This window comes from Nannospalax galili, unplaced genomic scaffold (genome assembly GCF_000622305.1).
Source record: "Nannospalax galili isolate Female #2095 unplaced genomic scaffold, S.galili_v1.0 scaffold298, whole genome shotgun sequence".
Classification (NCBI taxonomy): domain Eukaryota; kingdom Metazoa; phylum Chordata; class Mammalia; order Rodentia; family Spalacidae; genus Nannospalax; species Nannospalax galili.
Window position 1 is genome coordinate 1405219 of NW_008344488.1, and position 15005 is coordinate 1420223.

General features: G+C 35.6%; 1 protein-coding gene across 6 annotated transcripts in view; it reads left to right on the forward strand.

The window, feature by feature from the left end:
- The window catches only part of Relch (RAB11 binding and LisH domain, coiled-coil and HEAT repeat containing), a 117740-nt gene that overhangs the window by 16204 nt on the left and 86531 nt on the right, over nucleotides 1-15005 (forward strand). For all 6 annotated transcript variants that reach the window (XR_003850744.1, XR_003850743.1, XM_008840647.3 and 3 more), the window contains exon 2: nucleotides 6232-6321. Coding sequence is in view for 4 of the 6 variants with exons in the window: in XM_008840647.3 (XP_008838869.1) it covers nucleotides 6232-6321 (90 nt within the window). In the remaining 2 variants the exon portion in view is untranslated. The remainder of the gene's footprint in view (nucleotides 1-6231; nucleotides 6322-15005) is intronic.

The following is a 15005-nucleotide window of genomic DNA, read 5'->3' on the forward strand; positions in this document are numbered from 1 at the left end:
TTCTGGTGCCTGTTGTGGTGTTTCCCTTTTCATCTCTGATTTTGTTGATTTGGAGGTACTCTTACTTTCTTTTGGTTAACTGGGCTAGTGGTCTGTCAATCTTGTTTATCTTTTCAAAGTACCAGCTCTTTGATTCATTGATTCTTTGTATTGTTTTCTTTGTTTCGATTTCATCAATTTCTGCCCTCATGTTTGTTACTTCTTCTTGTCTGCTGGGTTTGGGTTTCCTTTGTTGGTTTTCAAGTGTCTTGAGTTGCAATGTTAATTTCTCTTTTGACCCATTCATCATTCAGGAATGTTTTGTTTAATCTCCATGTGTTCATGTGGTGACTAGGGCTTCTTCTGGTGTTGATTTTAAGCTTTATTGCATTCTGGTCTCGTAGAATGCATGGAATTACTTCCATCTTTTTGTATTTGTTGAGGATTGTTTTGTGCACCAGTATGTGGTCAATTTTGGAGAAAGTTCCATGGGGCTCTACATAGAAAGTATATTCTTTAGTGCTAGTATGGAATATTTGGTAGATGTCTGTTAGATCCATTTGATGTATGGTATTGTTTAATTCAGATGTCTCTCTATTAATTCTCTGTCCTGTTGACCTATCTAATGGAGACAGTGGGGTTTTGAATACTCTTAATGAGTTGGGATTCATCTGGGTCTTAAAGTCCTGTAGGATTGTTTTTATAAAGTTGTGTGCAACCAGAGTTTGGTGAATATATGTTCATGATTGTAATATCTTCTTGGTTTATTGTTCCTTTGATCAGAATGAAGGGTCCTCTTTATGTCTTCTGATTAGTTTTGGTTTAGAGTCTATTTTTTCTTAGTACCATTCACTTGCTATATTTTTTCCATCCTTTCACCTTAAGTTAGTGCCCATCCTTGTAAGTGAGATGAGTTTCTTGCAGAGAACAAAAGGATGGTTGAGTTTCTTGAAGACAACAAAAAGACCGGTTTTGTTTCTTAATCCATTCACCTAGTCTGTGTCATTTGACTGGGGAGTTCAGTCTGTTAATATTTAAAGTTATTAATGAAAGATGAGTATTGAAACCTGTCATTTTTATTTCTGTTTACATTCTTGATATAGCTGTACTTCCCACAACCCCTTGGGTATAGTCATTCCTTTCTTCAGCTCTTGTATTGCTTCCAGAACTCTCTGAAGGGCTGGTTTTGTGGACATGAATTCTTTCAGCCTATTTATGTCATAGAAGAATTTTCTTTCTCCTTCGAGTTAATAGACATTTTGACTGGGTATGGTAATGTGGGTTGGCATCTGTCATCATTTAAAACTGGGAATACTTTGGTCCAGGCTCTTCTGGCTTTGATAGTTTGCACTACAAAGTCCCTAATGGGTTTTCCTTTGTATGTGACATGTTGTTTCTCTTTTGCAGCTTTCAGTATTGTCTCTTTGTTCTGTACATTTAGTGTTTTTACTATGTTGTGCCGTGGAGACTTTCTTTTCTGGTCCTGTCTGTTTGGTGTTCTATATTTGTATGGGCATGTCTTTCTCTAATTTTGGGAAATTTTCTTCTATGATTCTGTTGAAGATCTAGTCCATGCCATTATCTTGGGATTCTTCTCCTTCCTGTATGCCTATGATTCATAAGTTTGGTCTTTTTATGGTGTCACACAATTCCTGCATTTCCATTCTTGTGCTTTCTTAAATTTTTCATAATCTTTGCTTGAGTGGTCTAGTTCATCCACAGGCCTCTCTCCAGGCTAAGTCTGTCATGCCCTGTGCATCTTGACTCGAGACTTTCTCCTGTCATTTCTAATTGGCTTACTGAGTGTTTCACTTCCTTCTTCATTTCAGCCTGAGAATTCTTCAATATTTCTAGCTCTTTTCTGAATTCCTCCAGATGTTTATCCCTATCTTCCTTCAGTTCTTTGGTTTCTTTCTTTGTGTGTTCTTTAAATTCACTGAATTCTTTTATGTTCATAGTTGTTCTTTTGATTTCCATATCCTGCATTATCTCTAGGAGGTTCTCATTGTACTCCTTTAGAGGACTATTGGTATTTGGTGGGGATTTGTTATTTTGGTTTTTTATGTTATTTTTTCTCTGTAATTTTGACATGTGAATTTCCTTTGTAGTTTCTGATTCTTGTGTGAGACTCAAGCCTTCAACTTTAGGTCTGCTTCTTTTTGTAAACTTTATGTGCCTTTGTGGTTTGCTTTTTGGGGATGAAAAGCAGGTTCCTTTAAGCTTCCAGTTCTCTCTTTTGATTTTATATTGGAGTAGCCAGATTGCTTTTGTCTTCAGGAGTTCCCACAGAGGGCCAAGTCAGATGAGAATCAGATGCTCTCAGGCTTTCTCCTGAGGTCTGGATTCCTCCAGGACAGATTTTGGCCTTAGGAATTTGGGGGTTGAACTGCCCTGGGATCCTGGCCCAGAAACGATGCTGGTCTCAGGAAGCTGTCGGCCTTGCCACCCAGAGATGCAAAGGGAGATGTGGAGGGAAGAGGCCCCAAGGGCTCTTGGGGACTGTACTGAGGAACTGGGTTGGTCTGGATACAAAGGATCAGGTAACCAGAGAGGTCAGCCCTGGTGTCCAGGAAAGAGGCTGGTGGGTTGTGCAGCCCAGGGAAGCAGAGGTAGATGAGGGGTGACCGGGCCCTTAGGGCTCCTGAGGATCTCGAGAAGGAACTGGGTCTGTCTGGATGCAAGGAATCAGGAAGCAGTGGTGGTCCTGGGCTGGACCAAGAGGTCAGCCCCTGCGTCCAGAATGAGGCTGGCGGGCCGTGCACCCCAGGGAAGCAGAGGGAGGTGAGGGTGACACCAGGCCCAGAGGGCTCCCGGGAGAGAGGCTGGCGGGTTGTGCCGAAAAGAAACTTTTATTTTTTGGTTTCACTAGTGCTTAATATTATGTCTGGCATAGTTTAAAAAAAAAACTTTTAGTTAATGTTGTAGTTATGTTAAAGAAATGATTTTTTAAGGTAATAGTATTTTATAAATTTGTGAAAATGAACCTTTTCTACTAGGCACCTATTTCATCTGCCTTATCAAAGAAATACTGAGGCAAAGCTGCACTTTTTGGAGGCCATTCACAGTATCTAACCCTACTTACTGGACTTTAGGAGATCTGAACCTGGATGCCCTTACATACTATTCAAGAGAAGTAATGGTTTCAAGCTCAGGCTGTGGTGTCAAAGCTTAAGTTCACATTTCTATTGCTGCTCCCTATTTTCATGACTCTGGATAGTCTGTTTCTTTTACTGTTAAAATGCTATTGGTAATTACTCTTGATTGTTATGAAGGTTAAATAAAGTTATCTATCAAGCATCTGTCACAGAATAAGTGGTTAGAAAAAATGCTAATGATTACTGTTGTTACCATAGTGATCATCCTCTGCTTAAACAGCCTTGCATATAGTAAAAATCATTCAACATTATCAAATTTTTAACTTATATAGATGGTTTTTCAACTGTTTCAACCTTTAAGTTTGTAAATTTAAATATTTTGACCTTGAAATTTGGCTCATTTTAGACTCTTGTGACACAGAAAGGGACAATAGACTTCAGATTGGTGATAAAATTCTCATTTAGCTTACTCTCAGATTTCACATAAAATGGTGGATGTACATGTTATGGGTACATATTACTTAATCCTAATTTCTTATAGCTTATTTAAAGCAAGGAGCAACTCTTATTGGATTTTATATTTAGCTTTCCAGTGTAAGTTAACAAATTAATTGAATAAATATATAACCTTCAGTTTTCTAATCTGTGAAAATGAGATGGATCATCTCTAAAATTACTTTTAGCCTTCAGATGTTTTGAAAATAGTGAAAAGAGAGCCCCAGTATGGGAGAAAAAGCTACTGACAGAGTAGAAGACTCCCTAGTAGTTTTATTTGGTTCCTTGAGTTCATGAACAGTGTCTATGTCCCGGTATGTGCAGATGTTAGTTTAAACCCTCTGTTCAAACATGTTTGTCCAATGTTTCAAGTCCTTCCTTCTGTATTACCAGTGTTAACTAAGATTTGTAACCATTTCAAACAATGTCAAGACTGACCTTGAATAGTAAGAGGAAGATAGTGTGAATGCAAATTTGCATTACCCCCACAGTAGAAAACTTAAGGTATTATTTCTTTTAATGTTCATGTTTAAAAGGAGCTTTATAGGTTCTCTTTCTTTGACATGAATTGCTGAGATCTATCCTTAAGGGCATAGTATGTTAGAATGCCTGTACATAGCCTCAGATTTAAATATAGCTGTTTTTAAGGCAAATTCATTAATATGTATTGAAATCATTTAGTATTTTCATTGAATTATTTTGAATTTATGTATAGTTACTTATCATGGAGGGTTTTTAGGCATTTTTCAATAAATTAACTTTTTACTGAAAGATTCCAGCTTGGTGCTAATTTCTTGACTCCCTCTACATTTTAATTGTGTGTTAGGTATTTTCAAGGACTTTGAAGTTCATTAGAGATTAAACATAATATGGGACAAAAGTAGAAACAAAGTATTCAAACACTATAGAGAGGAGATTATAAATGAAAAATTAACATTCTGGTCCACAGTTGGTTATTGCTATTTTGTGCATATTTTAAAAACACAGTTCAGATATACTTATGCAAAAATGTACTTGCATGCACATGGTGGAATTGTTTTGTTTTGTTCTATTTTTGCCTTTTGTTTCTAAGACAAAGTCTCCCTATTAGCCTAGACTGGCCTTGATCTCAAGATCCTCCTGCACAGCCACAATGCTGGGATTATAGGGAGGTGTCATTACACACATATGCACTGTATAGACTGTATTTTCCTAGTTTATTCCACATTCTTGTCAGTGACCTGGTATACAGTTGGTATTCAGTAGAAATTTGACCAAATTATCCAGTATTCATTCATCACACAGCGACTACTAGTACTTTATTTGTTCATTTGGGTATATTTAGTTCTTACAGTACTGTGTAAGTTTTCCAAGATACCTTTTCAGTGATCTAGAACTAATTTTTCTTAACTACAGTAAATGTCCATAAATACAAATAAAACTCCTTTTACATGTGGTTTAGAAATCATTCTGCATATCTTATATCAGACTATATAATGGATTTAGTTCTCAGACTTGATAAACCTAAAACAGGTTTTGCTCGTTTACCAACTATGATGAGAATTCCTAGTCATTAGTTGTTTAGTTATAAAGTGAATTATTAAGAAGTTACAGAACAGACATCCTGGTCTATGAAGAAATATTTTGTGGTTGAAGTTCTTATTACAGTGTGGTAACTTTGGGGCATTTTGTTGTGATTTTTGAGATGAATTCTCTAGGCATGTTTTGAACTCCCGGGCTGTAATGATCCTCCACCTTAGCCTCCCATTTAGCTAGGACTACAGATGTGTGCCACCATGCCCACCTGGTAGCTTTCTTTTTTAATAGAAGAGGTAAATTTTTCCTCTCAATGTATTAGAGCATTTGGACCGTGAAATTCATTTGCTTGTCCTTGAAAAGAACTAAGTCTGAACAATGGCCCTAAAGCTTAGATAGGCAGTCAGTTTTCGAGGTAGCAGTGTCCTAAGGCATGCTAATCACATATAACTTTAAGAGATATAAAATTATATTTATAGTTTCTGGTTTTACAAAATTATCTATACATACTTAGATATGGGGAAGCATTCTGAAGAGAATATTTAGAAATTCAGTGTTTCTTAATTTATTTTTATTATTTTTATGAGTGTTTTGCCTGCACACACGTGCACACACATGGCACACGTGTGTGCAGTGCCTGTGGATACCAGAAGAGGGCATTAGATCCCGTGAAACTGGAGTTGTAGATGGTTATTAGTCACCATTTGGCTGTTAGGAACTAAAGCTGGGTTCTCTGCAAGAGCAGCCTGTGCTCTTAACCACTGAGCCGTCTCTTCAGCCCCTCAGTGTTGTGGGGGGTTTTGTTTTGTTTGTTTGTTTTTATGTTTTAGTGGGGAGTTGTCTTTTGGGGTAGGGATTGTTACTGATTTTTTTTGGAATTTCTTTTGTTTGGTTGGTTAGTTGGTTTCTGGCAGCACTACTGGTAATATGCATTGTACATGCATTTTCCCTTAGTTGGACAGATATTTGGATAGGGAAACATGATTATTATTTTAATCATTGGTTTGATCATTTTTTACCTTTTTTATTTAATAGAATTCCTAGAACTTAGAGTCACAATTTTAATAACTAGAAATATTCATGAGTATTTTAATTTTAATCCCTTATGTTGCAACTAAGTAAAAATCTTTATTTTTCTCTTTTATAGATCGAGCTGGAAGCATTAGTACTCTTGATTCTTTAGACTTTGCAAGATATTCAGATGATGGTAACAGGGAAACAGATGAGAGAGTGGCAGGTAAGACTGGAAAGACAGATTTGGATTCTTTGACATTACAGATTAATAAAATGGCTTGAGGAATTATCTTCCTCCTACCATATGGTATGTTACTGTAATGTATGTAGTTATTATATAAAGTTACTAATTTGTTACTAATTTCTACTTTATTAAGTTTGGAGATACCCTAACTTCCTGTTCTGGTGGTGCTAAGAGGTTTTAGGTATATACACCTACAATTTGCTGAATTTTCATCATAGCGAGCTATTTATACCTATTATAAAATAAGCTTAAGTTATCAGTTGCATCGTACAAAGTTAACTGGATGTTAGCCTCATTCCCTTGGTACTTCAAGCCAGGGCCAATATATATATATATATATATATATATATCAGTGTCACTTGATTTTTCAAAACTGGTTGAAGAAGCTCCATTCTCATTGTTGTTATACTTTGCCTTGGGTTCCCTGAGTGTTCCAGTGCTATCACGTTTCCAGAAATTCCTGAATTACCTATGATTCAAAGTGTTGATGCTTGGTACCACAGGGTCTTCCCGGACACTGCCCATGATAATAGGATAACGTCTTTTCTAATTTCCTTAGTTGCTCATTCCAGTCTCCTTCCCCTTCTATCCCCTAATTTCTTTCTCACTAGTCCTTACTGATAGATGTCTGTCACTACTGGATTAGTAGGGACTTCTGAGGACCAATTTGATTTATCTTGTATTTTCTCAATGCCATTTGAACCCAGTGAGAATCTTGTCAGAATCTATCCTGGAATTTGCCAGTGTAGAAGCTATGGCTCCCTCAAGTCTGTAACTTCTGCCGTTGGAGTCATTCTAGTTTGTGTTACAGGAATTATTGTTTTCCTAAGACTTTGGCTTAGAGGAAGATGGTGAAAGCAGGGTTTAAGTTCCAATGGAATGTAGGCATTCCTGAAACAGGAATGTCAAAAGGGATAGATAGAGCTGTGAGGGCAGAATGAGGTTGGAGATTACTTCTACTATGGTTTCTTCTCTTGACCAGCTTCATTGAATTTTTCTTACTAGGACAAGTTTGTTAAAGCCTAGCCTACCAAATATTAACTACTGTAGTCTTTATGAATAAAAACAAATATTCCTTCATGGTGCTTGCTCTATTCTAAACACTAAATGTTATGCTAGAATTATTATCCTGTTAAACCCCTTCCCCAGGAAGCTGAGGCACTCAGGAGGTGGCCAGAAGTTCAGAGCCAGCCTGGCTGCAGGATGAAACCCTTTCCAAACAAAAGAAAAAACCTGCAGATCACATCTGTAATATCTAAAAATTAGCAAATAAAAAGGAAAATTATAAGATCAGTGTTAATTTTTTTAAATTTTCATTTTATGTGCATGAGTATTATGCTTGCATGTGTTTGTTTAAGTGCACATGTGTCATGTAGTGTCCTAGGGGGGCAGAAGCGGGTGTCAGATCCCCTGGAACTTGGGTTACAGATGGTTGTTAGCCGCCATGTGGGTGCTGAGATTAGAACCCTGGTCTTCTGCAAGAATAGCCAGGGCACTTAACCACTGAGCCATCTCTCCAGCCCCTCTCAGTATTACTTTATCCTATAGTATCACTTGCACATTAGCATTATCATATGTGATTACATATTGAATATTTTATGTTATATAGTAAATAAATGGTATTATATGGGGTTTTGGTGTTGGCATTGTTTGTAAGATAGGTACTCATAATTGCAAGCTACCCTGGAACTCTTTATGAAGCTAAGAATGACCTTGAACTTCTGACCCTCTTTGTCTCTCTACCTCCAAAGTACTAGGATTACAGTCATGGGCGGCCACTATGCCCTGTGGTGCTGGGTATGAAACCTGGGGCCTCATGTATGCCAAGAAAACACTCTTCCAACTGAACTATATCTCAGCTTCTGTTTTAGTTTTTTAAATTTGCAGCATATCAGGTTTTGTGTATTTAGTTACATGTAAGAAAACAATTAGTACGAAACAGTTGACTACATAATTATGTTCTTTTTTTAAAATTTTCATTTGAAAACTTAAATTGAGTTTGAATCAGTTGAAGAGCTCCTCATTATTTATGAATTTTTGTATTTCTCTTTTGTAACAAAAAAACATTCCTGAGAAAAAGAAATGTTTTGTGTCATTCCTTGTCCAGCTTTTTTATTAGAACTCTGAGTTAGAAGGTTAATCTGTCATCCAAATGCTTCTGACAGCTCAGTGGACCTTGATCCTCCACAGATTTGCATAATTTTGATCTTACATTTTTATTCTAAAGAATATATTCTTAAGTTTAGGGAGACAAAGTAATTTTTATGATTTATACTGTCTGCGTATGTAAATAAATGTTTTATCTTCCTTAGGAAAAGGAGGAAGAACATATTATTCTAGGAAAATACCTTTCAGTTTTCTGTTGATTTTGTATAATTGAACCAAATGTGTGTGTATGTACATGAGACTTTAAGAAATCACAGTATTTCTGAAAAGGTTTTGATTCTTTGCTAACTATTAGTAGTAATTTAAAAGAGAATCAAAAGACCAGTAATTCAGAAAAGATGCTTTTTCTCCCATGTGTCACTAGATCATACAGAAACCTCCCCACGAAAATACATGGTCTTTTCCAACCTTTAATCAGCTGTTAATATTTTCATTGTTTGTTTGGTTGGTTTTGCGGGGGGCAAATGGGATGGGGTAGATTTTATTTATTTTATGTGTATGGGTGTTTTGCCTGCATGTACATAAGTATAGCACCTGCATGAAGTGCCCACAGAAGCCAGAATGGGACATCAGATCCCTTGGAACTTGAATTACAGAAGGATGTTTGCTACCATGTGGGTGCTGGGATCCGAACTTGGGTCTCTGGAAGAACAGCGAGTGCTTTTAACTGCTGAGCCATCTCTCTAGTCCCAGTGAAGTAGTTTTTTGAGACAGTCTCATGTCTTCCTGCCTCAACCTCCGAGATGCGAGGATGGCAGATGAACACCACCATACTTAGATAGCTGTTGATGTCTATAAGACAGATACTACATTTTTTTTCTTATAACCTTTCTACTAAATTTAAAGTGTGACTATTTTCGCAGTTACATACTGATTTTCTTTAAAAGAAGTGTATCCCCCCATCCCCCATTTCTTTAGTGGCACAGGGGATTTAACCTAGGACCTCATTCATCCTTAGAGGCTTAGAGGAAGGTAGATGGTTTGTGCTAGGTACTCTGCTTGGTGCTTATATAAAATATTTAATATTAATAGTCCTGTTTAAAAAAAAAGTTAAGAAATCCTTAGTGAAGTGATAGTTAAAAATTACAATAGCTGAGAAATTTGCCAGTACCTAAACATATAAAGGCTTTATTTCCAGAGCCCACAATATGCCATAGCCTGAAAATGGTATATTTTCATAGATACCAGAATTTCAGCTTTTCCAAATAAAACTTTTAACACAGCTGTTTTCTTGTCAAATTTTTATGCTTTCTATTGCTGACATTTTTCACATTTTCTTTTTATTGAAGTATACATTTTCACATAAAAGTGATAGAAGTATTAATAGCTGTCAAAACAAATGAACTTAATTCTGATTTCTTTAATAAATGACTGAAGTTTTCTTAAAGGTAATGAAAGACATCCATGAGCTTAGTATTTAAATTGCCATTATTTAATTTATTTTGTGCTTTTTGAGCATGTTATATGTAAAGTAAAAGTACCTAACATAGAATATACTTCATAGAACTATAAAATAGTGTCTTCCCTTAAGGAATTTTTTCTAAAACATACTTCTAATTGTAATGTTGCTTTGGAAACAGTGACAAGGGTCTTGTTCATTTTAGAACTGCAGCTGGGGAGATAGCTTGGCTGGTAACATGCTTGACTTGAAAACAAGAAGACCATAGATTCATTCCCAGAACCTATTAAAGAAAAAAAATGACGGGCATGGTGGCATGTACCCATAATGTCAGTGCTGGAGGAGTATACAGGCAGATCCCTGGGGCTCACTGCCAGCCAGCTCAGCCTACTTGGAGAGTTCCAGACCAGTGAGAGACTCTGTCTCAAAAAAGATGAAAAGGGGAAATAAGGTGATAGCCCCTGGGGAGGTCCCCTCCACATATAACGTATACACATATGCACATGCATGTACACTTCTGCCCCCCCCACACACACACTTGCACACAAAACATGCTTCAAGTTTATAAGATCCATTTTTTAGCATCAGGTGGTTGTATTTTTATTTTTCTACCTGCTAGTGTGTAACTTAACTCTGATGAGCTCTAGAGAAATAAAGGACTGCTTTCTAATATACAGGGAAAGACATTCCTAAATGCTGGAAAGAGGAGTTAATGGTTCATATTTATCACATATGGTATTAAGTATTAAAATGTCCACTTGGTAAATATTTGTTGAATGCCTACTCTGTTTTCCAGGTGTTGTGCTCTTCTGAAATGACTCTCAGGTTTTACTGGTAGCCTAATGTGCCCCTGACCCCTGGGTAAGAGGTAGCATTAGTAGTCCTCTTGTTCTTCAGATAATAGTTAAGGCAATATCTACATCCAACTGTCTCAACTGTTTAGTTTTGCTTATTTTGTTGAGGCAAATCTGTATGATCTAGATTGAACTTGAATTTGTGATCTTCTTACCTCAGCCACCTGAGTCCTGAGATTACAAGCCTGTACCACCACACCTGGCCAGGAATTTTTTAAAGTACAATGTGTCTTATTCTGTATATCTCCCCTAGTACAGATATATCTATTCTTTCCTATTAGCAGAATCCTTTGATTTTATTTTCTTTTTGGACATTATATAAATCTTACAATTTTATATATTTTAAAATTGAATAGGTGCTCCAACACGGTTTTTAAAAAAAGCATTCTGAAAAAGATTTATCTTCATTTGTTATTGTGAGGTTAAGATAGGCTTAGATCCATCTTACATTATACTGTAAAAACGGAAAAAGAAATTATTGTGGTAGGTGCTTATAGTTAAGTTTTAAAAACAGGTAATTGTTTATTAAATTTTGTGAATTTTATTTTCCCTTTTTTTTTTTTTTTTGTCTTTTTGAGACAGGGTCTCCTTGTAGCCACAACTGGCCTGGAGCTCACTATGTAGACCAGGCTGGCCTTGAACTTACAGAGATCTGCCTGCCTCTGCCTCCCAGGTGCCCAGGGTGAATTTTATTTTCTTTAGCTTGTTTCCTGAAGTTTGTTTCATGACTTTACAAAAGGAAGGGGACAGTTTTGTGTATAGATAAACTTAGGGCGTGGTGGTGCATGCCTTTAAAGGAAGCAGAGGCAGGCAGATCTCTGTGAATTCAAGGCCAGCCTGGTCTATATATCTACATAATGAGTTCCACCAGCTGGAGCTACAGAGAGACCCTTGTCTCAAAAATACCAAAAATAAATAAATAAATAGAGAGAGAGAGAGAGAGAGAGAGAGAGAGAGAGAGAGAAATTTAGAAAATTAGATGGTTTTCTGCAGGACTTTTCAGTCTTTAATATGGTTACAGGTTATTGTATTAATATGTCACCAAAGTTTAAAGTATAAGGAATAAGAAATTAGGGTTGAGATGAACTGGGAGATAGTTACTAATGGGTTAGGATCAGTAGTATGGTTTGGATATTAAGTGATGGGAGGCTAAGGACAGGATGCAATTGATAAGTAATCTCCAGCTTCCAAACTAACTCAGTGAATAGTGGTGCAATTTAATGGAAAGAAACTACAACGAGAAGACCAAATATGAGAGGAAACTATGAAATTCAACTAGTTGGGACCAAATTCAAACTTAGGAAACATTCAATTGGGCAAGACATGTCCAGGAAATAATGAGGTAAGATTGTGTTTTGGGAAAAGGGTTTTAAGAATCCCAAGTCTTTATATTACTTGTGGTAGTTTAAAACCACAAGAGTAAGCCAGGTCTTTAAGTGTGTATCCTTAATATCAGCACTTTCAAGGCAGTGGCAAGTGAATCTCTATGAGTTTGAGGCCAGCATGGACTACATAATGAGACTGTGTCAAACAAAACAGAAACAGAAATGAATATCATCTCAGTAGTTAGGTAAGATAAGAGAAAGGGCCCAAGGATGACATTATCAGAGAAACCAGTTTTAAGACAAGTGATAGAGGATCCTGAGCAGAAAACAATAGAACAATAATGGAAAGAATTTTTTGTCTTTAAAAGCTGTGGAAAAAGAGGATACTTTTTCCACAAGATGAAGATAGATAAATATAAATCATAGAGATTGAGAGATTGATTTTGCTTTGATGTAATTATCACTATCATGCTTAACAGTTTAATGTGTTTCTTAAGTCAAAGAAAGGCAAGGAGATTCTCTAAACCTATTAGGGGTGGTGATAGTACTAGATTTTCAGATGATTTTAGAAATAGATTTCTTACTCTATATTCTTAAGAAAAAAATTACCTTTGTCTAAAAGTGTTCATGGGATACTAAAATATTAAAAATTTAAAAATGTTATTTCATAGCACCTTATGTGGGAGGGGGAGATCCAGAAAACTCCTGAAAGAAGACAAAGCCACATCTACTAAGAAATGGCAGAGTCCTGATTCAGACCTATTGATTTGAACTCTTGAGTGCTGAAAGCTGCAGTGAGAATGAAAAGATACTTAAGTGTTATGGAAAATAAGTTTAAAAAAATGCTTCAAGTTTCATGCCAGCATGAACTAAGTTTAAAAACAAGTGTTTTAACCCAATACTAGTGCTAATTTAAGGGGGAGGGGTACAAAGAATTATATTCCTGCTATGATATTCAATGATTCACTTTTGTGTCCCCACCTTACTGTGTGTCCCCTAAGTCAAGAAAGGGTAGCCTTTAAGCACTGAAGTACCTCTAATGTACTACTATTATTATCCAACACAGTTTGAGAAATAACTGTTACAAGTAATTTAACATTACTTACACTAATTTAAATATTTTGATAAAATTGTAATACACAGTATACATACATGTTTGTTATTTCTTTAATTCTATGAAGATTGCATTCATTTGGGTTGAGCAAGTAGAACAAGCATATTTGTTGTTGGTTCCTATAGCACTTTTTATTAACACATATATAAACCCTCAGATATTTTTAGCAAGAAATCTGCTATTTTAAAAATTACTTGGAAATTGCTCCATGCAGTATATCTCCTCACAGGATAATTAAATTTTAGCTTCAGTCCAGTGTTTTAAGAAGAGACAAATTCATATATGTATAAATGTAGCATGGCATTATGAATCTCTCCTGTCAGGAGTAGAAGGGAAATAAGAGTAATAGGGTGAATATTCTCAAAATATTTGTATACATGTATGAAATTGTCAAAGAATAATTTTATAGTTTTTAAAAAGAAAATCTTGTGACATTCTCACATATCTGCATTTACTTGGTTATACTATACCTTTTATAGAAATGTGCTGTAGCTTCAAGCATATAACTTTGTCTTTTAAATCTGTATTGTATGCTAAGAAACATGCAGCAGAGTGAATTAATTTTGGAAGGCACTGTCATTTCAAAACATTGGTAATTTCTAATGACATTTGGCAATGTGTATGTAGCTGTGCATAAAAATATAAATTCTTGCCGTCTGACATGGGCTTTTCTGGCTTTCTGTGCCCAATCATCTGTTTCACTCCTGGTCATATAAACTCACCAGTTTAATTTGAGTATTTCCCACTTTGTGTTTTAACCAACTTCCTCCCCTTTCCCCCTCCCCACATTTCTATCATTCTGGTGTAGGGCATTTCTGATCTGCAATTGCTCTATAGTATGTCTTAGTAAATTTTAAATGCTATCAAAAGCATAATATGTATATTTTTACCTAAAGCATAGTATAGTTAGGTACTTTTAAATCAAAATTACCTAGAATTTTGAAATTTTGAAAAAGAACAAATTTCTAAATAAATCTATTCTGTAATGTGAATGGTTTTACTTTAGTATAAACTCCAAGAGTTTAAAGAAATTTGTCTTAGGGAACATGTCTTTGTTGCACAGAAATATTTGCAGATCAGCTTTGCTGACTACCAAAAATCATAGTGTAATTGTCATCTGATTTTTAGTTGTGCTTCCATGTTGCTGCAGTTAAGTTCTGTGCATCAAAATAATTGGCCTTCGTGTACAAATGTGATTCAACTACATCTTGAGTTTTTATTGAACATATGCAAACTGAGTGAATCCTAATTTTTCCATGTATTTTTACAGTTCTATCACCTCAGCATCTCACATGACATCTTTTTATGTATTAGTCAATCAGGAAAAAGTTGTATCTTTAAGATGAAACTTAAATTTCCTAGTTTTTATTCAAGACTCTATAATTAACACTTGAGACAAAGATCAGTTAATTTTCCCAGAGCCTTAATTAACAGAAGTGTCCATTCCTCTCAAATCTAAGCTTGCTTTTTCTTTAGCACAGTATCTATAAATTTTATGAAAAATTCCCAGTTAAGACACATGAAACTAAACTTGCTTGTGAAAACATTTTCAAACCTTTAATAAAATGTTTATAATTCATTATCTTACAGTCAGATTATATTGTAATAGGAGAAATCTTTTATTAAATCATTAATCCCTCTTAACATGAAGATCTATTTATCAGAACCTTTAAAATTCTACTTAACATTATTTAGCACACCTAGGTAATTATACACAATCATTTTTGAAGTGACTGATAGGTACATAATCATTTGCTTTAGGATTTAAAAGATATTTTCTACTTTGGAATTAAATGGAAACAAAA